At 36.6% G+C, this 26,448-nt stretch overlaps 1 protein-coding gene across 1 annotated transcript in view; it reads right to left on the bottom strand.

Moving 5' to 3' along the window:
• MYO6 (myosin VI) overlaps window positions 1–26,448 on the bottom strand; it is a 151,824-nt gene that overhangs the window by 3,309 nt on the left and 122,067 nt on the right. Inside the window, exons 21-30 of the mRNA XM_060114874.1 lie at window positions 24,757–24,887; window positions 24,592–24,669; window positions 22,665–22,794; window positions 20,864–20,954; window positions 20,006–20,156; window positions 18,082–18,290; window positions 17,341–17,419; window positions 16,351–16,511; window positions 7,048–7,151; window positions 5,414–5,545 (exon numbers count right to left, since the gene is read on the bottom strand). Coding sequence (XP_059970857.1) covers window positions 5,414–5,545; window positions 7,048–7,151; window positions 16,351–16,511; window positions 17,341–17,419; window positions 18,082–18,290; window positions 20,006–20,156; window positions 20,864–20,954; window positions 22,665–22,794; window positions 24,592–24,669; window positions 24,757–24,887 — 1,266 coding nt within the window. The remainder of the gene's footprint in view (window positions 1–5,413; window positions 5,546–7,047; window positions 7,152–16,350; window positions 16,512–17,340; window positions 17,420–18,081; window positions 18,291–20,005; window positions 20,157–20,863; window positions 20,955–22,664; window positions 22,795–24,591; window positions 24,670–24,756; window positions 24,888–26,448) is intronic.

The raw sequence follows: 26,448 nt of genomic DNA, 5'->3' as shown, positions 1-26,448 counted from the left end.
GTGTATAATATTTGGTTTCCTTTGCCAATAGAAAAGAGAAATCCTTGCTTTTCTGCTAACACTGGGCACTGAGCTCATATCATCTCTTTTCTCAATTTCCATTACTAAACGGTTGAGTTTTGGGTTTTTTTCCTGAAAATATTCAGTTCTCTGAGGCAATGACTTTACATCTTCGGGAGCATAATTCTGGTAAATCTGTTTAATATGCTCTATACTCATAACTTTAAAGGTAGACCAATCATTTACTGCAGCTCAATTAAGAATCTCACTGAAAAGCTAAGTATGTCAATGAAAAATTATATAATATGTACAAGTCAAGGACAGTCATGTGGCTTTTGTAAGACTTCCCAAGTATTGAAAGGATGAAATTACTCTTATTCCACTTTTTGCACCAATAGCAAAAAGCTTTATAGCAGCTCAATTTATTTTCGTGCAAACAAGAGAAAGCAAAAAGCAGTTAGCAAAGCTGTATATGCCTATGAAAGAAAGAGACCCAGTTTTGTTAGTGACTTTAAAAAGCCGTATCACCTTTAGCATGTTACCAGAGATAAGCTTATTTATTCTCTCGTTCCTGTTCCCTCAAAGCAACTTACAGTTCAGTGTTTCCATTTCGAGTTTTAAAAACTACCTACTTTGGGCCTCCCTGGTGGCGCAGTGGTTAAGAGTCCGCCTGCCGATGCAGGGGATACGGGTTCGTGCCCCGGTCTGGGAGGATCCCATATGCCGCGGAGCGGCTGGGCCCGTGAGCCATGGCCGCTGGGCCTGCGCATCCGGAGCCTGTGCTCCGCAACGGGAGAGGCCACAACAGTGAGAGGCCCGCATACAGCAAAAAGAAAAAAAAAAAAAAAAAAAAAAAACTACCTACTTTGCAGAAAATACACTAACTCAAAACTAAGACATTTTATAAAAGGATTAAAAAAAAAAAAACCCTTCCCTCCATCTTCAGCAGTGAATTAGAACTCAATGTCCTGTTGACAGAAACTTACTATGATACTGATGGCCACCCATTAGTATAACCTGCTTTTTTTCTTTCAAAATAACAATCCCCTGTAACTTAATATATTGGGTAAAATTTAGAAACCTGATGGAAAGTCTTGGATGGCTTTTTTCTACTAATGTGAGAAATGAAATTGTATTTGGGAAGCCTGGAAATGAATATTCACCTGGAAAAGTACAAAGATACAGACGTTAAAAGCTTGAAACTAATCTTCTAAACAACTATTTCTTTCACATCCAATTGTTATCTTCAAAAGTGTGAATAAGTTTCAAATTTGTAAGTCTGTAAATTACTGGAAGCACTAAAAAAAATCATGTCCAACCAGTTGGCAAATAAATATGGCATTATATTCAAATCATTACTGCTGAACTGATTCTAGAAGAAATTTACTGTACACTAAGATGACTCAGAGCTTTTAGATGATCAAAAAATGTGCATCATAGGAAGCTGTAAAAGTAACAGAATAATCTCCTCTTCCTATTAAGAGGTATTCTATTAAGCTTGTGTACATTATCCTACGAAACTCAAATCTCTTCGGACAGAAATGCTTACACCATCACAGTATTTGAAACCAGCACCTAAAGTTAGTCTTTACTCTAAAAGATCAGCTGCTTATTAAGATAGAGTTTTGCTACAATAAGAACTGGGTATACTCAGTTTAAAAAGGAAGTAATTTGATGAAATAACAGATTAATTAAATTTTGTTCTGCATGTATATTTTGGAGTGATCCAAATGAAAGTACCATCTCAAATGAGGTATCTTAGTACAGATAAACCAACATTAGTGTACTACAAATTCACCTTAAAATTGTAGCAAAACAATGTTTAGAAGAAGTTAGTACTTTATAAAGTATTTTTAACCCATCTTCCAGTTAGCTCATGAGTTACCACCCATTGACTTACGTGAATTGTTCAAAAATGGTGCAAAATCTGTGAACAAATATTTTATGTTGAAGAAAAGATAAAAATGCCAAAACTGTTAAATGAGCATTCTTCTAATTTATAATGCCTTCCCATCAATGGAGGTGGTGACTAACAAATAAATACCCTATCCATGGCCAAATACTCCCAGAACTACCTACAAGTAGATGCTGCTTTCCAATTTTTTTAAAGCTATTTTGATTATGTTTTTAGGACATCCTGCTTGATGGACATACAAAGAGGACCAAAAAATTTTAATTTTCGAACACAGTAATGTCCAAACAAGAATCCAAAACAGTGACTTAATAATCAAGATGAAAGTACCTTTAAAGCACTACTAGAATTTGTGTAGGGGAAAAAAAGAGAATAACTCATAAATTCATTAAAAAAATGTTTTTTATATAGAGAAGAAGCATTGCCACACTTACATGTACTCAGCATGTTTTAATTTCTTCACATTGCCTTAAATATTAAACTCACAACATTTTTATTTAGGAACTATGAAATAAAACTCCTCTCCAAAGTCATTGTTTTAAGCAAGTAAATGTAAATCTTTTACTGGGTAATTTGCCACTGCCCCCAAAAATTATTTCTGAAAGCCTCTTTCCGGGGTAAATGCGATGAGAGTGTGCTCACCCAGTATAGCACACGGGAGAGGGCTCTGAGCCACCCAACTCTTAACTCTCAAGAATTTACCATAATTTGTCAATGTCTTACTCTTAAAGGCAATAATACCAAGTTATATTTTTGTTTATCATAAGTTGTCATCATTTTATTTTCTCAAATTAATGAATTCTAATCCTTCTAAATTTTAAACTACAGAGCAGTTCCTTTTAAAGGTCAAGCAGCTGCACCATTAGGAAACCACCTAAAGTACAGAATTTTCTCAGGTGAGCTGTTAAGCACCTTGGTGCCCTTCACCTTTCCTGTTAACTGTACTCCTGTGTCAGAGTGAATTTTACATGACAGAAAAATGAAGAGGAAAAAAAGTACCTTTCAGGGCAGAAGTTACATTTTATGCTGAAAATGACCGACATTCAAATTCCCTGAAGGCTACATATATGCGGGAGTGTGTTCCTACACAATTCATAATTTTGTTCATCTACCTGGATGGGACCCTTGAGAAATTTTCTTAATCTACTCTGTTGTTCTTCCAAAAAGTATTTTATGAGTGGAAACAGTATAGGAACCAGTAAGGTAAGCTGCATGTTATTTGCTCTTTTGGGGGCAAAGTTGGATGACTAAGGTACCAAAGGTTTGGTTTGCTACAATAATACATGAAATATTTATATATTCATTAAAAATGTGTGTACCGGGGACTTCCCTGGTGGTCCAGTGGTTAAGAATCCACCTTCCAATGCAGGGGACACGGGTTCAATCCCTGGTGAAGGAACTAAGATCCCACATGCCACGGGGCAACTAAGCCCAAGCCTGTGTGCAGCAAATACAGAGCCCATGTGCTCTGGAGCCCGCACGCCACAACTAGAGAGAAGCCCACACACTGCAACGAAAGATCCCACATGTCGCAACTAAGACCTGACACAGACAAAAATAAATTAATTAATTTAAAAAAATGTGTGTGCCAAATATTACAACATTCATTCATTCATTCATTCATTCATTCATTTATTTTCGGCTTCGTTGCTGTGTGCGGGCTTTCCCTAGTAGCAGCATGTGGGCTTCTCATTGCGGTAGCTTCTCTCGTGGAGCACGGGCTCTAGGCGTGCGGGCTTCAGGAGTTGTGGCTCCCGAGCTCTAGAGCGCAGGCTCAGTAGTTGTGGCACACGGGCTTAGCTGCTCCGTGGCATGTGGGATCTTCCCAGACCAGGGATCAAACCCGTGTCCCCTGCACTAGCAGACGGATTCTCAACCACCGCACCACCAGGGAAGTACTCTTTGTTTTAAGAAGTGCAATCATGCAGATGTATAAATTCTGAAATAGAACATAATGAAACCCAATCAGTTCAAGGTCGTGATTAGAACATTACAGCTAAAGATTATAGCTAAAAAGAATAGCCCTGGGCTTCCCTGGTGGCGCAGTGGTTGAGAGTCCGCCTGCCGATGCAGGGGACACAGGTTCGTGCCCCGGTCCGGGAAGATCCCACATGCCGCGGAGCAGCTGGGCCCGTGAGCCATGGCTGCTGAGCCTGCGCGTCTGGAGCCTGTGCTCCGCAACGGGAGAGACCGCAACAGTGAGAGGCCCGCGTACCGCAAAAAAAAACAAAACAAAAAATAGCCCTTTGCCATTTTTACAAAACAAAGCAACTGTGGTAGAAACTTGGTACAGACAGTGAACAGACAATGGAATCATCCTGTCATCTTCATTTCCCAGAGACAAATTTTTAAACTGGAGAAGAGAGTGGTGGTCACAGAAGATCAGGGTTGAGAGGGCCTTCCTCCTGCCATTTCTTAGCTGCAGGCAAGCTCACTGCTCTTGCAAGAGAGGTATATCCTGACTGAGGACACCGGTGAGCCGTCATTAGCACTAACATCTCTCTTACTACTAATAATATTTCCCTTCCTCAATCTAACCTTTGCAACATCTTAGGAACACTAAAATTTCACCATTTAATTGACTTTCATCAAACACTGTTTCATTTGCTAGGAAGGCGGTAAGGGAGGCAAAATATAACTGTGAGCTCCTTTTGTAAGTCAGCTGGGGTCACACATGGCTAAGCTATACCACCAAGTGTCAGGAATATACCTCGTTCTAAAAAAAGATATTAAATATGCTGTCACCTTGACATTAGCCAGAATTAACCTAACAAATTGTGCCAGTAGCAAGTTAAATAAATGAAATTCCAATTATTGCTTTTAAGACTGAAATTACAACTCATATCACAGGTATTCTTAATTAATGTTAAAGCTAGTACTTGCTTTTACTAGGTTATGTCTATTCTGGTCTATTTTCCAATTTCAGGTATATAGCTTTTTCTTTTGTATAACAAAGTAAACAAAATTCATTTTTAGGATCTCAGTCAAAAAAAGCAAATTCTGGTCTAGGTAAAACTCTGGTCTAAACCAAGGTATTATTTCTCACTCATATTTTCACAGCTTTATAATATTTGCAGTAAACATTCTTTTTTTCATAGTAATCTTTACATTTCCACACATAATCTTTACATATGTGTATATATGTGTATGTGGAAAGAATACGTATTTACAGCATTATCATACAACTTCCTCAGTATGGACAAGATTATTCTTACCTCCAGAATTTATCTTAACAAGTAAATTCAATACTTTTAAACAAATATGACTTTAAAGATGTATCTAACAGAAATAATACTTTGAAAGATAAGCCATCATGGTTGTGTTAGATTCAGTGGACCCATAGTTCTAAAGTAAGAGAAAATTTATATTGGACAATTTTACTCAAATGCCTTGTGTATAAATTTTACTCAAATGTCTTATGTATAGTTACATGTAATTATATACATATACTTTTTATATACATATACTTTGGAACATTCAGAAGTACAGATTTGTTTTTACCATAATCAGTAACAGACTTTGGAGCACGTTGCTCTGTTTCAGTATTTCTCTTCTTGTTCTTGGATTTCCAAGCATGATACACTTTTAGTCTCCTATGAAATTCTTCTCTGCAAGCTGCCAGGAGCTCAATATCTATCAATTACACAGAGAGAGTTAAAAAAAAAACAACAGCAATTAACATCGTAATTTAGTTGTCTAGCATAATTATCCTGTGGCATAAATATATATATTTTTAACATCTTTATTGGAGTATAACTGCTTTACAATGGTGTGTTAGTTTCTGCTGTATAACAAAGTGAATCAGTTATACATATACATATATCCCCATATCTCCTCCCTCTTGTGTCTCCCTCCCACCCTCCCTATCCCACCCCTCTAGGTGGTCACAAAGCACTGAGCTGATCTCCCTGTGCTACGCGGCTGCTTCCCACTAGCTATCTATTTTACATTTGGTAGTGTATATATGTCCATGCCACTCTCTCACTTCGTCCCAATTTACCCTTCCCCCTCCCCGTGTCCTCAAATCCATTCTCTACTTCTGCATCTTTATTCTCGTCCTGCCCCTAGGTTCGTCAGAACCTTTTTTTTTTTTTTTTTAGGTTCCATATATATGTGTTACCATACGGTATTTGTTTTTCTCTTTCTGACTTACTTCACTCTGTATGACAGACTCTAGGTCCATCCACCTCACTACAAATAACTCAGTTCCGTTTCTTTTTAACATATATATTTTTAAATGAAGATTTCATTTTTAAATTAACGGTACAAAATCAAAAGTACACTAATTACTGATAAAGATGAGCACTTCATTGTAATACTACCTTTTACACTTACAGAGCATTTTCTTAAACATTATTACTATGTTATATCTTTCCTCCACGCAAGAACCCTGGACTAAATAGGGCTTTTATAGATGAAGAACTTGAAAAACGAAGGTTAAGTCATGTGTCCAAGGTCACAGACCACGACAATAGAATAAGAAGTCACCGTGTTCAAACACAAGCTAAATTTACATGTACCACATTTTTTACATTTGTAATTATGCAGATAAACTCAGTGAAGAGGGAAAGAACATAGTGAGGCGTCCTGTACGACCATGACACTTGAAGCCCCAGTTACAGTGCCCTGAATTCAAACACTGTGATTTATACGTGAACACAACTGTGGGATTCTCTGGATACAGCCTTTCACTCTGTTCTGCTGGAAGAAAAATAGCTTGAAAAGGGAAGGACTCCACTGCCATTTTTTACTTTGCGTTCATAGACCAAAATAGTCTGATATATAGGTATTTAACTATTATGAATAACGTTAGGAGGGTCAGTCATTAATATAGCCCAAACCATAATTCCTCTATGCTTTTTTTTTTCCTCTCTGGCCTATTCAAGAGACGGGCAAAATGAATTTAACTTAATAAGTATGTCTTTCTTTTAGCTTTGTGAATAAAATTCACAAAGCTATTTATTGTGAAAATAAAATTCACAATAAAATTCACCTTCATTTCAAGGTGAGAGTAACAAAGAGAATGACTTAAACTAATTTATATGAAAAAAATCCCCATCCCCATCTAGGCATTTACTTTATATTACCTGACAGCGATGGAGTCTTCCCACTTTTCATCCTCCTTATATACTTACCGCAAGAGGTATTGATGGTATCACGTAGTTCTGCATATTTCCATTTACTAAGGTCATGTTTCTTGGTACCAGCAGCCGCCTTGGTGGCTTGTACAGCAGGGCCTCTGTAATTATTACACATTTTTGCATATTTAAACTTAGAAACACGAATGAAATGTTGACTAAACAGGCAAGGAAGTGAACATAAGTTTGAGAACTGGAAATAATTACTGGAAAAACATATAATAATTTTTGTATCTTTGACAGACGAGATTAAGAATGGTGTACTATGGGATGCCCAGGTGAATTAAAATTTTCCAGTGCATCATTGAACAGCTATATTAGATTTTCAATCAGAAATTCTGATTCCAATGTTCTAGTGCCATGGACTTCCCCCAGGCTTCAGTTTAAATCTTCTATCTCATGGATATATGAACATCAAGACAATACATTTACTTATATTTCTCAAAATCAAAACTACAGTGAGGTATCACCTCACCCAAGTCAGAATGGCCATCATCAAAAAAGTCTACAAATAATAAATGCTGGAGAGGGTGTGGAGTAAAGGGAACCCTCTTGCACTGTTGGTGGGAATGTAAATTGGTGCAGCCACTATGGAGAACAGTACGGAGGTTCCTTAAAAAACTAAAAATACAGCTACCATATGATCCTGCAATCCCACCCCTGGGCATATATTCTGAGAAAACCATAATTTGAAAAGATACATGCACCCCAATGTGCACAGCAGCACTATTTACAATAGCCAAGGCAAGGAAGCAACCTAAGTGTCCATCAACAGATGAATGGATAAAGAAGATGTGGTCCATATATACAATGGAATATTACTCAGCCATAAAAAAGAAGGAAATAATGCCATTTGCAGCAACATGGATGGACCTAAAGATTATCATACTAAGTGAAGTAAGTCAGACAGAGAAAGACAAATATCATATGATATTGCTTATATGTGGAATCTAAAAGAAGTAAAAAGACACAAATGAACTTATTTCCAAAACAGAAAGAGATCACACAGAATACAAATTTATGGTTAACAAAGGGGAAAGGGGGTGGGGAGGGATAAACTGGGAGGGTGGAATTAACATACACACTACTATGTATAGACTAGATAACCAACAATAACCTACTATATAGCACAGAACTAAACTCAGTATTATGTAATAAGGGAAAAGAATGAGAAAAAGTATATGTGTGTATGTATGTGTGTGTGTGTATATGTGTGTATATATAACTGAATCGCTGTGCTGTACACCTGAAACTTACATGATATTGTAAATCAACTATACTTCAATTGAAATTTTTTTTTTAAATCAAAAGCGAACTCCTCAACATACTTTAAGATCATTAGAGGCACATGAAGGGTTTATGAGCCACTCACCTGCAGACTCCTGGAACCTGCAGATGGCCAAGCCCCACCACTCCTAATGGCTCAGACTCTCCCTGGACATCTGGATGTTTAGAGGTCCCCAGGGGAGTAGCCAAACTACCACCCTCTGCCCACCCTCTGCCCGAGTCTTTAGACACATGCTAAAAGAGCTGCTGGAGCCTGGACACTCCCGTGACTTTTGAGCTTCCGTGTTAAAAATACTTGGAAAAGTTCTGTAAGCAGATAAAACCACACCCTCGTATTTAGTGAGTAATAATATGACAACTAGTAAATTAAAGGAAAAGGCTGAAGGTCATGAGACAGATAACAGAGATTTCAAAGGGCACAAGTGCTTTATCTTGCCCCATGTAGGAGGAACATTTGAGTGGGAAAAGAGGAAAGAAATAAAAAATAAAATACATATATTTAAAATATAAAAAATAAATAATTTAAAAGTTAAATGGGATAAGCTTTTTCATAGCAGTGCTACTGAGCACTTAAGATTTGTTTCTATACATATAATTTGAAATAATTATTCTAAAAATACAGGAAAAATTTCTTTTCTGTAAAAATGAACATTATTTTTCCGCAAAAGATTACACTTGCCACATAGCAGACACTCAGAATAAGCTGCAAGTGAACTTTTAAGCTCAATGTAACAAAGGAAGAATTTAAATACATCATATTTCAAGACATGAAAAGAAGATGACACAATATTAAAAGAACTAAATATTAAAGGACTAAAATATTGCTTCTCGGGTATCACACAAAGCATTTCCACTTTGTGATCTACTACCTGGAAAACCTTCCTCTTAAAGAGGGATGATCATAGTATAACACTGAAAATGAGCTCATATTTTTCTCAGCATTCTACATTTTGAAAGACAACAGCGATCTTGGCAAACAATCAAGACACAGACACTTGATGAGACTGATGTTATTTAAAAGTGATGCTTGAAAATATGTACCCTCCTTCCTGAAATAAGGAAAGTTATTCCTTCAGCATTAAGCTTAACAATGAAACAAATACGGTAATTTTGCCTCTTTAAAAGGCCTATTTGTGCTTTCCTTTTAGAGAATAAAAATAGCATATTCCCCCTACATACTTAAAAACTGTTAGACATGATGATTTTTAGTCACTTCCAAGCTTGGCTAAAGAATAATGTGTGCCCATTTAGTCCTTCCTGCATTTTCATGGTTAAAATCTGTTTCAAGTTTACTGCAAAACCTCTTCTTTTCATAAGCTGTGTGACTGGCCATTCTCCATGGAGCTTTTTATTAATCGCTTTGCTCAAAAAGAGCCAGCTGTGTGTCAGCAAGGTTTCTCTATTACCCTTAACAGTAAGTTATGCTTTTAACATTATTCAAATATTCTCTTTTTTTCCTACATCCTGAAACCACCGTTCAATGAACTAACAAAAAAATTATTTTTTCTTCCTAGCTCTTCTACCAGTCTTTTCTAGAAGAGCAGCTGAAAGTATGGGGTTTTGTTATTGTTTTCTTTCCTCTTTCTTATGGACTCTCAGAATATATACGAGATGTTGATATACATAAGGTGTTTTGATACTTTTAAAAATCACACTGAATTCAAACTATTTTTGCTTAAAATATGTTTTTACTAACTTTTCATTCGTATTACGTCAAACAAAAATACACCTGCTAAAAAAAAGCATATTCAGCATCGTAAGAAGTGCACAAATCAAATTCATTTAAATGCTTCCCCCTCAATCTTTGGCGTTATTAAAATAGTAAAATGAAGGTACACCTTCATTTACTGATTATTTAGACTTGTGATAAAGACAGTCATGTGAAATACAGAGGAAGGTAGTAGCAGAACTGACTTTTGATTTTAAAAAATACATTACTTTTAACACTTTCAATTAACTCTGCAACTTCAGAGTTGAAAGTTAAAATGTTATTGATTCATATCCACTTGATAATGGACCAGATCCTGCTGGGAAGATATATTCCTTGGTGGCTCGACTTCTACACCGGTGGTGTTCCACCTCTGTGCTGTGGGGGACAGGGGCTGCCTGGAGCCCCCCTCTTCCTCACGTCCCCTATAACCAGGCGCAGTGGGCCCAAGGACAGGAAGGGCTCCCTACCGAGACTGAGCTGGTAGGGGCTCATGGTAAGTCCGACAGTACAACCAACAAGGAATGGCCTCAACCAAAATGCCAGTGGTATCCCCACTGAAAAATGCCAATTTAGAGGAACACTGTTTTTTTTTTTTTACCTTTTTCTACGTTAGTGTGGCCTGAGGGCAGAGTCACGTTTCTTGTACCAAAAATTTACATGGAAAGGACAGGCTACTCATATAACAGGTTCTAGTCCAAATAACGAAAAGTAATTTAAAAAATACGATTTGGAGGTGACGCTCATTTCCCCAAATTACACTGCACTAACCTACTCAAAATTTCTGACATTTCTTTCGCCATTTGTTCCCTATAAGAAAAATGATAATACAACATAATTAGATAAAAGACCACTATACAAATTACTTAAAAGATCTAAAAGTATAATTAAAATTTATATTTTCAACAGGATTGTTGCTTTATTAACCATACACTATTATTTTACTTCGTAAAAGTCGATAATATACTTTTCAATATGTATAGCCATACAATACAGCAAAATTTTTGTTTAAACCCAGTTAGTTACTTGCACTTCATTTTTGCAGTAGAAACTTTTAGATAAAATCTCATGAAAGCCATGCTTCTGTGATATTTTTATGGATAGAATATAATCAGCATGTTCTAAATGCATACAGGTAACTTGGCAGGATACAGATTCTATACAAGGATTTTTGCACCGGGGTTGCTTAGTAAATATTAATTAGACAAGGTATAATAGTGGTAAACTAAACTGATCTATGTTACAGTGCCAGAGTTTAAATAAGAGTCTGATATACTCAAAGCTCTAAAATTCTGAATCAAAGCATGCCTAAGAAAATCCAAATGCCTCAAGCACTGGTTAAAGATCTGAGGTGTTCTGACCTTTCAAGGATAAACATTTCCTAATGGCGAAAACTTGCTTTTCTTTTATTACCCAAAAGAGCGTAACTTTTCTCAAAATTTGCTTAATTCTGTGAAATGGAATGTTCATGTCATCATGTTCATCAACTTCATTAGTATTTTATTTTCCTGTCCTCTTCCTTCATAATTAGTCATTTTCTCATTCATTCTATTCATCAGACTCTGGTAACCTCAAAATCTTATAAGTCAGCAAAAATCAAAAGAAAAGAAGATGGCTATGTTGGCCTCAGGGCTCAGTTTCCCGGATGCCGGCCAAGAGCTGGGCCCCTGATTATACAGGAGCAGAGGTCTCTCCGTCCTTGTGAGAAACACTGGCTGAGGTTCAGCGCTGACAGAGGTCTAGCCAAGCCAGCACAGTCAGAGAAGAAGTCATCTTTCAAAACTGAAGACCAAGGGCAACAAACTCAAAGTAAAAAACCACAAATATCATCAAATAAAATCAAGCTAATAAGAATTGTCTAACTTCACATTTCTTTTCCCACAGCAGATTTCAAGGGAATGCGCAGCCTTTCAAAGCTCTTTACTCCGTAGTCTGTTCATCATATGGAGGTTTCATACGCAGATGCCCTCACACCACCCACGCCGGACGGGCAATCTCTACTGATTCAACATCCCACCTGAGCATGTTACTGCTCTAGGAGCTGCACCATATATGCTGGATAGAAACGGCTCCTGCATCCAGGTGTTTTTTTTCCTTCTGATTTTTCCAACCTATATGCAAAGGCTCACAGTTTCACCTCAGACATCAGTTGGTTGCTAGGCTTATTTAACTCGAGCTCAAAGGGTAACTATGAAGCAGTGGATGCAACGGCACCCACTCAGAGATAAGTTTCAAAATTTGTGGTGCGTTGTGGGAGCAATGATGCTATGAGAGTCCACTGCTGGCATGTGATGAGGTGAGGGGTCAGGGATGCCAAATGTCCTGCATAAGATGAACTGCTCCATGTTCCCTATGACTTTAACATGTCCACCAGACATATAGAGGTGAAACGCACATATACATATAGTTACATGTAAACTATATACACATAGTTATACATAAAGTTCTACATGTAAAACAACCCTTTTTTTTTGCATGGTTTTAATATTCACAGAATTTCTCTAGGAATTTCTCCACTATTGTACAATGGAGAGGACACTGTGTTTAACTCTGTTCAGAACTTTACAAAGGACTGTTCACAATTTCGTGGCATTTAACTGACTGATACAACTGTCTTATATCAATTTGCATTTGTAGCTGCTGCCCTCATGGTGATTCTATGCATATGTGAAAACATCTGAGTACCTGACTACATTTTCCTGTAGTTGTGAGCAAGCACTTTCATATTAAAGTAAATATAATAAAATAAATAATTATAAATTACTGTCCTTTTATTTCTCTTTTACATGTATTGTTTAGAGAGAATTATTAATGTAGGTTGCATCCTTCATAAAGTATTTGTTATTGGTACTGGGGTCTGACAGAGTTAAGAACCATCACTATAAGGGGTACAGTTGGAGTCCTAAAAGCTATTAAAATTCAGATTTTAAATATATTTCAAAATTATATACATATAGCACATATGTAAAAATATATGCAAAAATATATCTTATGCATATAAAGTATAATTTATACATATATCCCTATTGCTACTTAGATTCTCTCTCTTTGGGGAGATTTTCATAACAAAAAGATACACGAGCACCAATATTAGCATTACATATATAACTTTAGATTATGAGCTATTTTAGATATTAGCAGAATGAACTATTATATGTTCGGAAAACTAAGCTATCTGCCATGACGCAAATACTTTAAATATTTTATTTATTCTTACTTATATCTCTACATCTACTTTTATAATGATATAAGTAAGGGATAATTAAAAACACATAAAACAAGATGGGTATTAAAGTTTAAACAAAGTGAGCAAACACAAAGAAAGAAACCAAATCATAAACTACTGTGATTGAGCACCGAACAGGAGCATTAAACATTTTTCCTGGGCAAAATAATAATTATGATGATGATGATAATGATGTAAAATTTACTTCAATGAGGAAAATGTTTCTCCTAAAAAGTATCCACAACCTAACAAAGAAGAAGAAAAAAAAAAGGTTATATGATTAAATCAGTTTTAAAAGGGAAATGACATACGGTGTCATTTTGGGTCCTGCTCCATTAATCCTGTGAAAAGAATGTGTATATTTTAGTCAATACCATAACCAATTCTGAACTGTGAAAATCTGGATTGTGCCAAATTTGTATTTCAGTGACTTTGCAAATTGATTTTAAAAACTCCATTATCTCTATTTAATCTATGTATGAGAACACTCAGAATTTTAATGTTTTTAAATCTTCATTACAAATGATTAGAAAAAAATAAACTGAAGGCATTCTGTGAAAATTAAAGAGTGAATACATTACATCTAGATTAAAAAACTATTCATGTGAGGTTTGTGTGTTTGTTTTTAGTAGAATCTAGATATTACTTTATAATTTAAGGTAGTGTGAAATCATTACTTTGCATCAGGATCATATGTGTCATTGATTGAGATATTTTAAAATATATTACTTATGCAGGAAACAATTCTTACTTAGAAGTTACTGGATGGGAATCCAAGCTGGAAAAGTAACTTGAAATTGTTTTTTAATGTATCACAGAACCCAAGAACATTTTCATGCCATATATTAAGAACAGAGTTACTTAGAGAGGTTCTTACTCATAAATATGTTAGAAAGAATTCAGTGCTAACAAAGGTAACATAAACATTCAAAAACATTTAGATGTAGCCCATGGAGTAAGATAAAATTATCGAACACGGAAAATCTATAGAGAACATCATATCCACAATGAAGTGCTAATGCTTTTAGGACAGTGTATAAAAAAATAACCTGGCAGTTCAGAAGGGAAGGAGCTCATGGGGACCTGAGGGTCAGCTCTCTTCCTGGAAGACAGCTGGCAGGCAGGACCTGAAGGGACAGTCCAGGGAGGGACACCATTCCTAAGGCTGTCCCACAGGAGAACTAAACTAACTCTTCTGCGGTTCAAGACATAACTGCTTGAGTATCTCCTAATTACTTGGGAGTGGTCCCATTCCCTAGTTAATTCTCTTTAACTTAAATCATAGGTAACTCCCCCCTTAAGTTAAAGGTCCTAAAGGTCCTAAATGGTCCACTCACACTGGAAGAAGTGCATCTTTTTGAGGATGAGAAGGAGCCCACATATGAGCCAGTATCTTACTCATATTACCTGGAATGACACTGGATAGAGCTAAATATTTCAAATGCTTAAACATAGAGTTAAGCCATAAACACCAACAATGACTCCATTAATGAGTCTCTCCCTAACAAGCTTCAACCATAACAAAGTCAGCTCGGTCAAGTGCAGGACTTCCTCACACACATCAGGGCCACTGCTTGGTTCATTAGGAGCCTGGCCTAGGCCACTAGTCAGTTTTCCACAAAGGCTCCGCCAAGCCACCCAAACACAGGTGGAAGGAACCGAACAGCAGCTGAGCGAAGTCTGCAGTTACAAAAGCCACAGGCGAGCAAAAATATCTTAATTATAGTGAAATGTTAATAAAGAACCCAAACAGTGAACCCAAACCAAAGAGCTTAACAATTATTATAACACATAGGCATATTCAGTTTATTTAAATATAACTTTCATATGCAATTCAGACTCCAGAGCTCCCCGACATAATCATTTACTAGAAGAAGTGTGAAGGCAACTTAACATACTCTTTTCCTTCCCTATCTTTGTTTTAAGCTAAATAAAACCTAATCACCACCTTACAATGTGGTGGGCCAAGTATTTTTTTTCTTTCACAAGGAAATAGCAACATCTAGTGGTTGTATTTTAATTATTTTGTCATAAACAGTGCTCTGACATTCTGAAAAGCATGGTTACACCCATCTATGTGCCTCTCAATATATACACAATATACCTACACATAAAGGAACACTACAAACTAGTTTACTTTGTTTTTACAAATAAATAATAATAGTAACTACTGTTTCTACATTCTGTATTTTTAGAGAATGAATCTGTTATAGTAAAACTTTCCTGCGGGCTTCCCTGGTGGCGCAGTGGTTAAGAGTCGCCTGCCGATGCAGGGGACACGGGTTCGTGCCCTTGTCTGGGAAGATCCCACATGCTGCGGAGCGGCTGGGCCCGTGAGCCATGGCCGCTGAGCCTGCGCGTCCGGAGCCTGTGCTCCGCAACGGGAGAGGCCACCACAGTGAGAGGCCCGCGTACCGAAAAGAACAAAAAAACCTTCCTGCAACTTTTAATAAGAACTTCCGCGTTCCTCCACACTCCATAGTATTTAGAGCTAATTCAGAAACGTGAGAAGTCAAAATACTTCAATGTGATTAAGCTTTCTTCTTGGAAAGGGAAATCTGTTTATTCTAAATCATGGGGAAGCTGGAGGGAGCGTGTGTGTACGCGTAAAATTTCTAAAGTGTTAGGGTATGTGACATATTTTTAAAATTTGCATTAGGAAAGTAATGAATTCCAACCTCAAAAATATTAAACTGGATTATAACATATTCACTGATTTTTATGCCAGTGTTGAACAGCAGATACTTAGAAATTATTTGTCTACCCTTTATACAATACTCTGATAATTTCAGAGTAAAACTTAAGATATTTTCTTAAACTACTCAAGAACTGAAATATCAGCTTTAACTTTCAATAGTTTAACAGTTTGATGAAATCAGTTGCTTCATTCACTTGGGTGGCGTAAAAGTGAATATAAATCATTTTTAAATGGCAAATGTACCAGGACCTAAGGAACATGATGACTCTCACCTACCCTAACGCTGCGAAGAGGCAGGCAGGGAGGTCAAGCGGCAAAGCCCCGCCCCTTCCGCCGCGGAGAGCCCCGCCCCCTCCGCCCCCGCCTCGCCCCGCGCGGTACCTGCGCAGCCCCGGGTCCACCTGCGCCTCATCGCTGATGAGCTCCGCCTCGCTCTGCGCGATCCGCAGCGCCAGCTCCCGGTCTCGGCGCTCCTGCTCCAGGACGGCCTGCTGCTGGGACTCCTCCTCCCGCTGTCGGGCCAGCTGCGCCTCCACCTCCGCCTGCCGGCACAGAAGGCCATGGCACCCGGGCCTCTCCACTTGTTTACCTGATCATTCCCCTCACCACGGAAAACTGTTCCATACACTTTTTTTTTTTTTTACTAAGAAATACCTACTGTTTAACCAGAAGTCTCTTCTATATTATGATTAATGCTACCTCGTTCCCCAAACCAAGAGTCCACCATTCTATCACTAGAGTATGAGTCTCCCAGACATCGTATCCTAGGTGTCACCTTAACACCAACACCTACACAGCAGAGGTCAGGAATTTAAAGTGTTGGTTGTGCTCGGGATGAATCAGAAAGCTGAGACAGACAGACACTCAAATAGGGAATCAATTATTCTCAGACATGGACTTTTTAAAAGATGGGGGTAAGGAGACTATCTTAATCCTAACCTATTAATATCAGTATGTACAAAGTTATAAAATAACAATTTTAAAACATTATATAATGTAACTGAATATGGATCTGACTTTCCCCCTATGAATAACAACCACCTATACTTATTGAACAAGGCACTGTTCTAAATGCCTTAACACGTGTTAACTCATTTAATGCTCACAATCACTGTTTATCTCCATTGCAGAGAGAGAAGACTGTGGCCCACATCGTGACTTGTGCAATGTCACAATTTCTGTCAGGGAGGGGCTGGATTTGAACTCACTTCCCTAGCTCCAAAATCCCGTCCCATAACCACTTGAGAAACTGCCTTCCATCTCTAGAATAAAACAATGACAATTTATACCTAGTAAATCAAGATCTTGTTTTGTAATTTTGTAGATTTCATTTTGATAGAAATTCAGTCTGATTGCCTACTGAGTACAGACCTGAATACGTTTTTCATCATCTTCCCTTTTCTTTCTCTCTTCTTCTTCTTGCTTTCTCTTTGCTTCCATCTCAAGTTTCCTAACAAAAAGCAGAATACTCTTCAAAAATTTAATATAAAACAAGATATCCTTCAGAAGAAAGTTTAACTATTAATAAACAAAGGTTACAAAATGGAAAGTCAAATTAACCACCTGGCTATATACATTATCAACTTATTTTGAAAAATAAAATAAAATCTAACTCTACTGACAGCAGTTCTTCAGAAACAAAACAAATACAATTATAGTCCATAACCTTTAACATCTTTGGATTAACTCGGTTACCAAGCTACTCGTAAGGTCCTGATCACACTGCTTCTCTCTACTCCTCCAATTAGACAATCTTAGCTTCCTTCCGTCTGCCCTACTATGGCAATCTTCCAAAATGCCATCAGTTTTTAAACTGCAGAAAAGAAGTACCTTCTTCCTAGATTATAAAATAATATGAAAGTCATAGTTTTAAAAAGAACTCAAGTAATCCTCAGGTGTAAGAGTTTAACCAAAATTCAGATTATAGTTAGAATCATTTTATGTTATGATTGTAAAACGAGCTTACTTTCTCCATTTTCAACCTTATTCTAAAACTAGTATTTAAAAATAAGAATATGACTTTCAAAAATAAGAATATTCATTGACCACCATCAACACAAAGAATCACTGTCCTGTCAGCTTCTATTTCAAGGCGACAACATAAACCCTTACATCCGCCTTTCCTCCTCCTCCGTTCTTCGACGTTGTTCATCTTCTTCACGTCTTTTCCTTTCTTTTTCCATTTCTTCTTGGATACGCCTCAGCCTTTCTGCTTCCTCTTCCTGCTGCTTTTTTTTCTGTAATGCACTGAGGAGGACCTCTGAGCTTTTAACTAGCGCATCATATTCTTTCTGTATTTGTTCCCTTGTCATCATGGTGGACTTAAAGAAACAAAACAATGGACGTGTACTTAAAAAGTTATCTCTTCTGTTGCACAACAATGTGAATATACTAAACACTACTGAATTGTACATTTAACAAATGGTTAAGATGGTAAGTTTAATGGTATGTGTTTTCACCATGATGAAAAAAAACCAACACGCACATAAACAAAGACTGGAAAAGCTGGTAAGCAGTAAGCCCGTTATCTTTGCATACTGTTTAAATATTAAATATTCAAAAAAATTTTTTAAGTTATCTCTTTGCACAAATATTTGAGTATATTTCCTATCAATCAAGTAATCAAATATCTAAGAGTGTACTGTGCACAGACTAATACACTGTAGTTCAAAGTTATTTTTTAAGGAATGATTAGCTAATTTTGCCAGAGTTTACTACTCTTTAACAATAATGTTCAAATAATACCTCAGAAATATTTAAGAAATTATCAACTACACCCAAAACTGATGGATGATTTTCTTAAATGTGGCTGGGTTGATTTTAATTGATTTAATACCACATAAATGGGGATGGCTCTTGACAGATTTGCAAAATCAGCTAAGGCTATCCAAAGCATTTTCATTTTTCTCTTGACTTCTTTCTCCATTCTTCCTCCAAGATTCATCATTGTCTACATAAAATATCTGTAGAAAACATCGTAAAAGCCTCGCTTTGAGGTATTATATCCCACATAATTACACTGAATTATGAAAGTAGATGAGAAAAACATCAAGACCCTAAAGTACAACAGAAAAAGATATGAATAGACAGACGGAATATAACTAACAAACAAGCACATAGAAAAAACTTTCAGTCCCACTAGTAATCAAATGAAAATCAAAACCAAAAAAAAGAGGCCCCCTTTTCTTTGCCACAAAATATGGAGGAAAACTGTTACTTCATAACAGTTAAGTAATTTATGATATAGCTTATATGAAGCTAACGGAATAACAGGAACGAGGCACTAACATAAGATAGGGATACAAAATTAAATGTACATGATAAGAACTATGCAAAAATATGTACATATAAACTAAGATTGAGAGGAATATGCAACAGTATAATAGTTGAATGTGTTAGTGGGGGGGGTAAGGATTTGGGGGTGATTTTCTCCAGATTTTCAATAATATTACATTACTTTTATAATTTAAAAATTAGTTTCTGAAAGTAGAAAAAGATGAAACAAAATTAATATGCATTAATCCTCTCTCAGTAATGATTCTGCAAAAGCTTACCAACAGAGTATAGTATTTTAGTATTTTGGAAAAATCTTTCCTAGCAACAGATGAACTGCACAAAAATTGTCTTCTTTTTAATTTTTTTTACTATGAAAAATTTCAAATATAGAGTAAATAATATGTTGAGCATCACTTATCCCTGAGACTCAATGTCTGTAACGTTTTGTATCTTTAAAAAAAAGGACAATACCGGGCTTCCCTGGTGGCGCAGCGGTTGGGGGTCCGCCTGCCAATGCAGGGGACACGGGTTCGTGCCCCGGTCCGGGAAGATCCCACATGCCGCGGAGCGGCTGGGCCCGTGAGCCATGGCCATTGAGCCTGCGCGTCCGGAGCCTGTGCTCCGCAGCGGGAGAGGCCACAGCAGTGAGAGGCCCGCGTAACGCAAAAAAAAAAAAAAAAAAAAAAAGGACAATACCAATAACAAAAGGTATTAAAAATTATTTTTAAAGGTCAAAGTCATTTGGATTAAAATTACATACCTTAATTTTGGCCATTAAAGCATCAATAGAAATTTCAAGGTCCTTGACCTGTTTATTCATCTCTGGTTTTCCATCTTTCAATGCACTTACTACTTCGTTAAATTTATCAAGCCGTTTTTTCAGTGTGCCCACCTTAACCAGGCCATCAATGCTGTAAAGATAACAACACTTCATCAGAGTTTAATATCACCATTGAATGCTGCAGACAGATTTTTCATTTTAATAAAATACCAAACATATTGTTAAACAGAGTATTTCGCTTCTGTTTTCATGTTATTCAATAGTCTCTTTTTTTAGATCTTTTGTTGAGGGTAAAAGGAGTCATCAAATATGGATGTGAATGACATTAGTATGTGTCAGCAAGATTTAAGCCTTCTATACTTGCACTGAAAAATTTGAGAATTCAAATTACAGAAAAACTTAAAAGAGTAGAATCAAATAAGAAATAAAGACTAAACTGACAGTGAGACAATATAACTCCTACAGGTAATCTTGAAAATTATGGTCAGAATATTAATGAGATATTTTTAAAAACAATGTCAATTTGATATTTATCAATAAACTCAAGTCACTAAAATAATCAGAATAAAACAGCTTCTTTCAACCTTTTACAGCGTTTACATTTTTCTAAGCTACTTCAAATCCTTTTATAGAATGAGGCAAGTAATGAATTAATGAAGCAATTAATTAACTAATGTCCAATAAATAACATGAATAACAGACTAATACATCTTTTACAAAGAACATGAGAAAAAAGGAAACTCTGTGAGTATGCAAACTGCTCTTCAGTATGACTTTATGCCATTTTATATTAGGGTAAATAGGTTTTTTGGATTCTTTAGGCTCTATTCATCTTACCGAGGTTTGTGTCGTCTTTTGCAAAGCCACATTCGAACAGTTTTCTGCATTTTAATGCAGGCTTCAGCTCGATATTTTATTTTGTTTTTCACTATGTGTAAGAGGAAAATATAATGACAGAAATAATTATTTAGTTTAAATCAGACATACAGGATTTTTAAAAACCATTCATTTCTACAAAGCAATTCTCAAGAAACACAAAATCTTGATGAACATATTATATCAGACATCAAAACTGGCAAGTTTAACATTTCTTTAGTTCTTTATACTTCTTAAAATAAAAAGCATATCATGTATATGGCTAGGTGGACATTTTAAATATATTATCTCCTTGTTATGCTACATTAATGCATCCCAAATTGTCCTAGGTAATAATGGTCTAGGAAATGTTAACAGGCGTGTCTTGAAAAAAAATCCACCTGTCAAATGAACTCAGGAAAAGCTATGCGCTACCCCTCCTTCTGGAGAGTCACAATGAACATACTGAGTGAGGCCTCTAAGAATCCTACAGTAAAGGACTCTACTTAACTTCAGTTACTCGATATCCTAGACTGATCTGACCTGGAGACATTTTTTTCAGAGGTCCCCCATTAACATGCTGCAAAGATCCTGTCTACTTACTGACTTGACCACTGCACAACACAGTCCACAAATGAATAGTACAGTAGAAATAATTGTAATATGTTTTCCATCATAATGCAATGCTTAAAGCTGAAGGCATTTAACTATAGTGACAAGTATGTTCATATTTCACTTGGAAAGTGATGGGAAAAGAGCTTCTGCTGTCTTTTTATTATTATAGTTTTGTTTTTATTTATATTACAATTGACTAACAAAAGACCTCATGATAGCATGCACGTTGCGTGCACGATTCCTTTTCATTAGGTCAAAGGAATTTTTTTTTATTAATAAGCAGCAATGTACTGAATCCTCTTCATGTGCCTAGCACTGTTCCAGGTACTGTGGAGAGTATGGCGGGGGCGGGGGATTATAAATGTAATCAAGTTACTAACAATACTCCCTACAGCTAAAGGTTTGCTATAGACCATCCGGTAACCCAAAACTATTCTGTCCCTCATCCTTGCTTTGGGTCAGAGATAAGTAGTTGCTACAATATTTTAAGACTTTAGACTTTGCCCTTTATTAAAGGAAGCTATAATCAAAGGCTTTTAGTTAGAGACTCTGGGAAGGTAAGTCTGGGAAGCCAGGAAAACCAGTTTGGGAGCCACTGAAGTTACTCTGCAGGCTGCGGAGAGGGACTTCAGTAAGGCGGTGGCAATAAATAAAGAGCAAAGAATGTACATTGTCTGGAAGGGGAATCAACAGAGCTTGCTGACTGGCATGATTTCAGGGACAGGAGGAGAGTTACAACCGTGACACTTTTAGCGTGTGTATGCTGGTGATGCCATGGGGATGGAAAGAAAAGTTCTGGTTTTAGTCTGAGAGACTGGGGTGCGGTGTGGGGAGCAGGGGAGAAAGGGAGAGGAGGGGAAGGGGGGAAGAATCAAGGTAGTGAGTTCTGGGGGGGTTTTTAGGTCGTGATGAAATTAATTATCATATGATGCATGCGATTAAAGAAGGTAAGTATCATACACTCAAAACACTTAAAAAAGAAAGTCCACAGGTACTAATTTATTACATACTACATGTAAGGCGTTAGGGGAGGAACCAGGGACACAGCATGAAGAAGCGACACAGTCCCTGTTGTCTAGCGCTCACCACTGAGACAAAGGTGTAACATTCCACAAACCAGTTCATTTCCAAAATAATTGCGCATCTCGGAGTGGAAGGAAACACCTACGTTTGATGACGGACAGTGAGCACCACTGAACCTTCTTCCAGCGACTGCAGATGAGCCAGTGATTGACCCTCTTGACCAGCTCTGCTAAGTGGTCAGGGTCAGACTTCATAATCTGATCAAATTCTGCAAACTAGGAGATAAAATCATTGGCTAACAGTATCAAAAGACAGATGTGTTTAAACATACAGAGAGATACAAAATAACTGGAACTCAAATCCAAAATCTAGCTTTCTGGAAGTGGTCACAAGCCTATTACACAGACATGTCTCAGTGGGGTACAGAGCAAACCCAAGCACACTTGGCTGAATTTTGCTGCCTTCCTCTTCCTTCCTCCAGGATCGTTTTTGCAGTGGTTGGGCTGGGGGGTTACTCACTGCTACTTAGCAGACTCAATAGGAAAAGTAGAAAAAGAATCTTAAATGACCACTGCAGATGGTTAGCAAAAAGGTTTTATGGAAAAAAGAATGAAAAAAGGTCTACTATCTCTCTGAACTGGCTCATCCATATTCTCAGATCACTGGAGAAGTAAAGGTCAGCTCTATAAAATCAGGTACCACCAAAACTACTGTGTCTCTCCCAATCCCCACCTTTATTCTGGTCAGAGATAAGAAACTGCTACTAAGAGACACACAAAACAAATAAAACATCTACTAGGTTATTAAATAAGAACATGCATTATTTCCACAATTTACCACCAAATTACATATTGATTTCTATCCTTTACCAAATATCTCACTACAATATATTGAAGATGTCACACATCTATCAAAATAACAGCTTCTTATAATCGAAATTAAAGGTAATATAATTAGATTAAAGGTCTTTGACAATCTGCCTTGCGCTTTCACTGTATCCTGACTGATTAATTTTTCTGGAGACAAATAAGACCAAGTGCTTTCTCTACCAAGCTCTTAATTCTAAAATAATTACTACAGTCCTGAAATGAGAAATGTTGAGTTTATGATAAATATGTGTGATTACAGCTAAGCCAACTATGAATACTTATATTCTTAACTTTTTTTCTTTTATAAGAGATCATGTAAGTTCTCTGCAGTAAAAATATTCACAGGAAAGTGCATACATTTGGTAATGCATTACACAGATTTCATTTCATACCCCAAGATGTGAAATCAGATTTATTTATTATGATTAATTTAGGCTTCAAGGAACTAGAGATATTTATTAATGATTTTGCTAAGTCAAACAAGTATAGTTGTCTATTATATAATAATAATTGTGTTTAAAATTATGAGAATGCAATATTCAATCAATATTAAAGAAGTCAGGAATGGTGAAAATATTATGAACAGATTGTGAAGAGCATTTAAGTACTTCTGTATTGTATATATTTAGTTATGAAATATTCTATAACTCAATTTTGTATCCTAGTACAGGACTAGTACAAGAATCTGTAAATACTAAAACTATGGGTAGCCTAAGAAAATTATGTTACATACAAAAGTATTTATACAGTCATTCCTTCTACGATTTGACAGAAGTCAGCACAGACTCCAGTCCAATTTTCTGTATGTTACACATCTATCAAGCTCTAATAGATCTCATTCTCACAATGAAGACTCAAAAGTACTGTGAATTTTTTAATTGTTGAAGACTGAATATGTTTTAGAAAAGCTTTCAACTTGTTTAAAACAGAAGTATCTCAGGTTAACCCTTATTTAAGTAAAAAATTCAACTAAACAATCCTCTGATTCCAATACTTCCAAAGCTGGAAAAAAAAAAAAAAAAAAACCTGTACAGAGTACTATACATTGTAAACTTCTCACCAGTGGGAAAATTGTGGGTATGTGTGTCACACACATATGCATGCCCTTTAAGAATGATATAAATCACTGAACACTTAAAAATATTCACTGACTCCGACTATCCATACTAATTATGTTAAAGTTTAAAATAAAAATGTATTTACCTTTCCAGGTCTAAAAAATACTTTTGTTAACCCAAACTTGTAGTCGATTTCATTTAAGCCCAAAGCTTTAAAAAGAGCCTGAAAAATAAAATTTAAATGCCAATTAGGAATTAATAAGAAAGATAGTTTATAGCTAAGATATCTCAATTTAGGTAGTATTTGTACCTTACAAAATAGTCTTGGATCTAATCTTGCGAGTTTATCTGGCATATACTTTTTATACATGTTGTAGAGTTCATGAAACGAAGCTCGCGATGGGAAACCGCCCTGCATCAAGTCCAAAACAGACACCATACCTACATTCATAAACAAACAGAAGTTTTACTGCCAATCACTGTGCAGAAGTCCAAGGATAACTTGCAAATGATCAAAGAATTTTATAAATTAAAAGGGGTAATTTACAGAAATTATCAACAATGAAATATCACATAGAAAATATCATACTTATACTCAATATGTCCCAGCTTACCCACTACCTAAAAACTACTGTAATCAAATTTCATCTAAAACTAGTTTGACTAACTATTTTCTAGAGACGAACGACTGGTCTCTAAAAAATTCAAATGTAGTTTGTATCTTTTTTTTCTGCTGGAAGCCTTTGTGTCACAATCATGGTATACAAGGCAAAGACCTGCATTAGGCTATTTTCCAAGTCCTGAGGCTGCTTTTGGAACAAGATTCCTGGTAAGAGTCTCCAAGACAAAGTCAAACACATTCCCCGATTCTCACCAGTGCTTCAAGCAAACGCAGAAGATAGGAGAGCACACTTTCTCACTATAAAGACCCTCTTTCACTCACCTCTCAAAGGAACTAGTCGACTGGGGTAAAGAGTCTATAGGATGACTATCTATATTCAGTATAACTCTACTAAGGGATTAATTTGAGCCTTGAGTCAGGGTGAGCTTTTCACGTCAGGAAAAGCATAAAATAGGAAAAGGCTCAACTACTATAGATAATGCCAGGACTTTTGTTTATAGAAAGACCTGGATTTCAGTCTACAGGACTATTTAAATCAGTGAAGAAAATAAGATTATTCAATAAAAAGTGTTAGGGACAAATGGCTAGACATTTAGAGAACAAAAATAACATAAGATCCTTCCCTCACTCCTTATACCAAAATAAATTTCTGCTGGTCAAAAAGTTAAACTAGCAAAATAAAATTATAAAATATTTTTAAATGAGTGGATTTTTATTTTAAAGTAATCTCATTGGAAAGAGAGCCTCTCTAGGCAATCAGATTGAATTTTAACCTGTCTGACTGGCAAAGATGTAAAACCCCAATAGTACTTGGGGATGATGACAGTATAGGAAAACATGCACATACATTCTTAGTGGGAGAGTAAACCAGTGCAACAGTTTTAGACGGCAGTTTGGAATATTTATTTATATTATTAAATTAATATTAAGTGTTAATAATAGATATCTATCCTTTTGACTATTTTCAACTTTGATGAATCTATCCTACAACTTGTCACGTATGTGGGCACAGAGAAGGTCTACGTGTTCACTGGGTCACTGGTGGTAATAGAAAACACAGAAATCACTTAAATATTAATTAAATTATGTTATAACCGTATGATAGAATATGATATATTTATTAAAAATAACAGGGCAGAGGTTTAACAAGTATGAAAAATATGTCCGGGCTTCCCTGGTGGCGCAGTGGTTGAGAGTCCGCCTGCCGATGCAGGGGACGTGGGTTCGTGCCCCGATCTGGGAAGATCCCACATGCTGTGGAGCGGCTGGGCCCGTGAGCCATGGCCGCTGAGCCTGCGCGTCCGGAGCCTGTGCTCCGCAACGGGAGAGGCCACAACAGTGAGAGGCCTGCGTACCGCAAAAAAAAAAAGAAAAAAAAAG

This window comes from Mesoplodon densirostris, chromosome 12 (assembly GCF_025265405.1).
Source record: "Mesoplodon densirostris isolate mMesDen1 chromosome 12, mMesDen1 primary haplotype, whole genome shotgun sequence".
NCBI lineage: Eukaryota > Metazoa > Chordata > Mammalia > Artiodactyla > Ziphiidae > Mesoplodon > Mesoplodon densirostris.
This window is presented reverse-complemented; position numbering and strand designations above follow the sequence as displayed.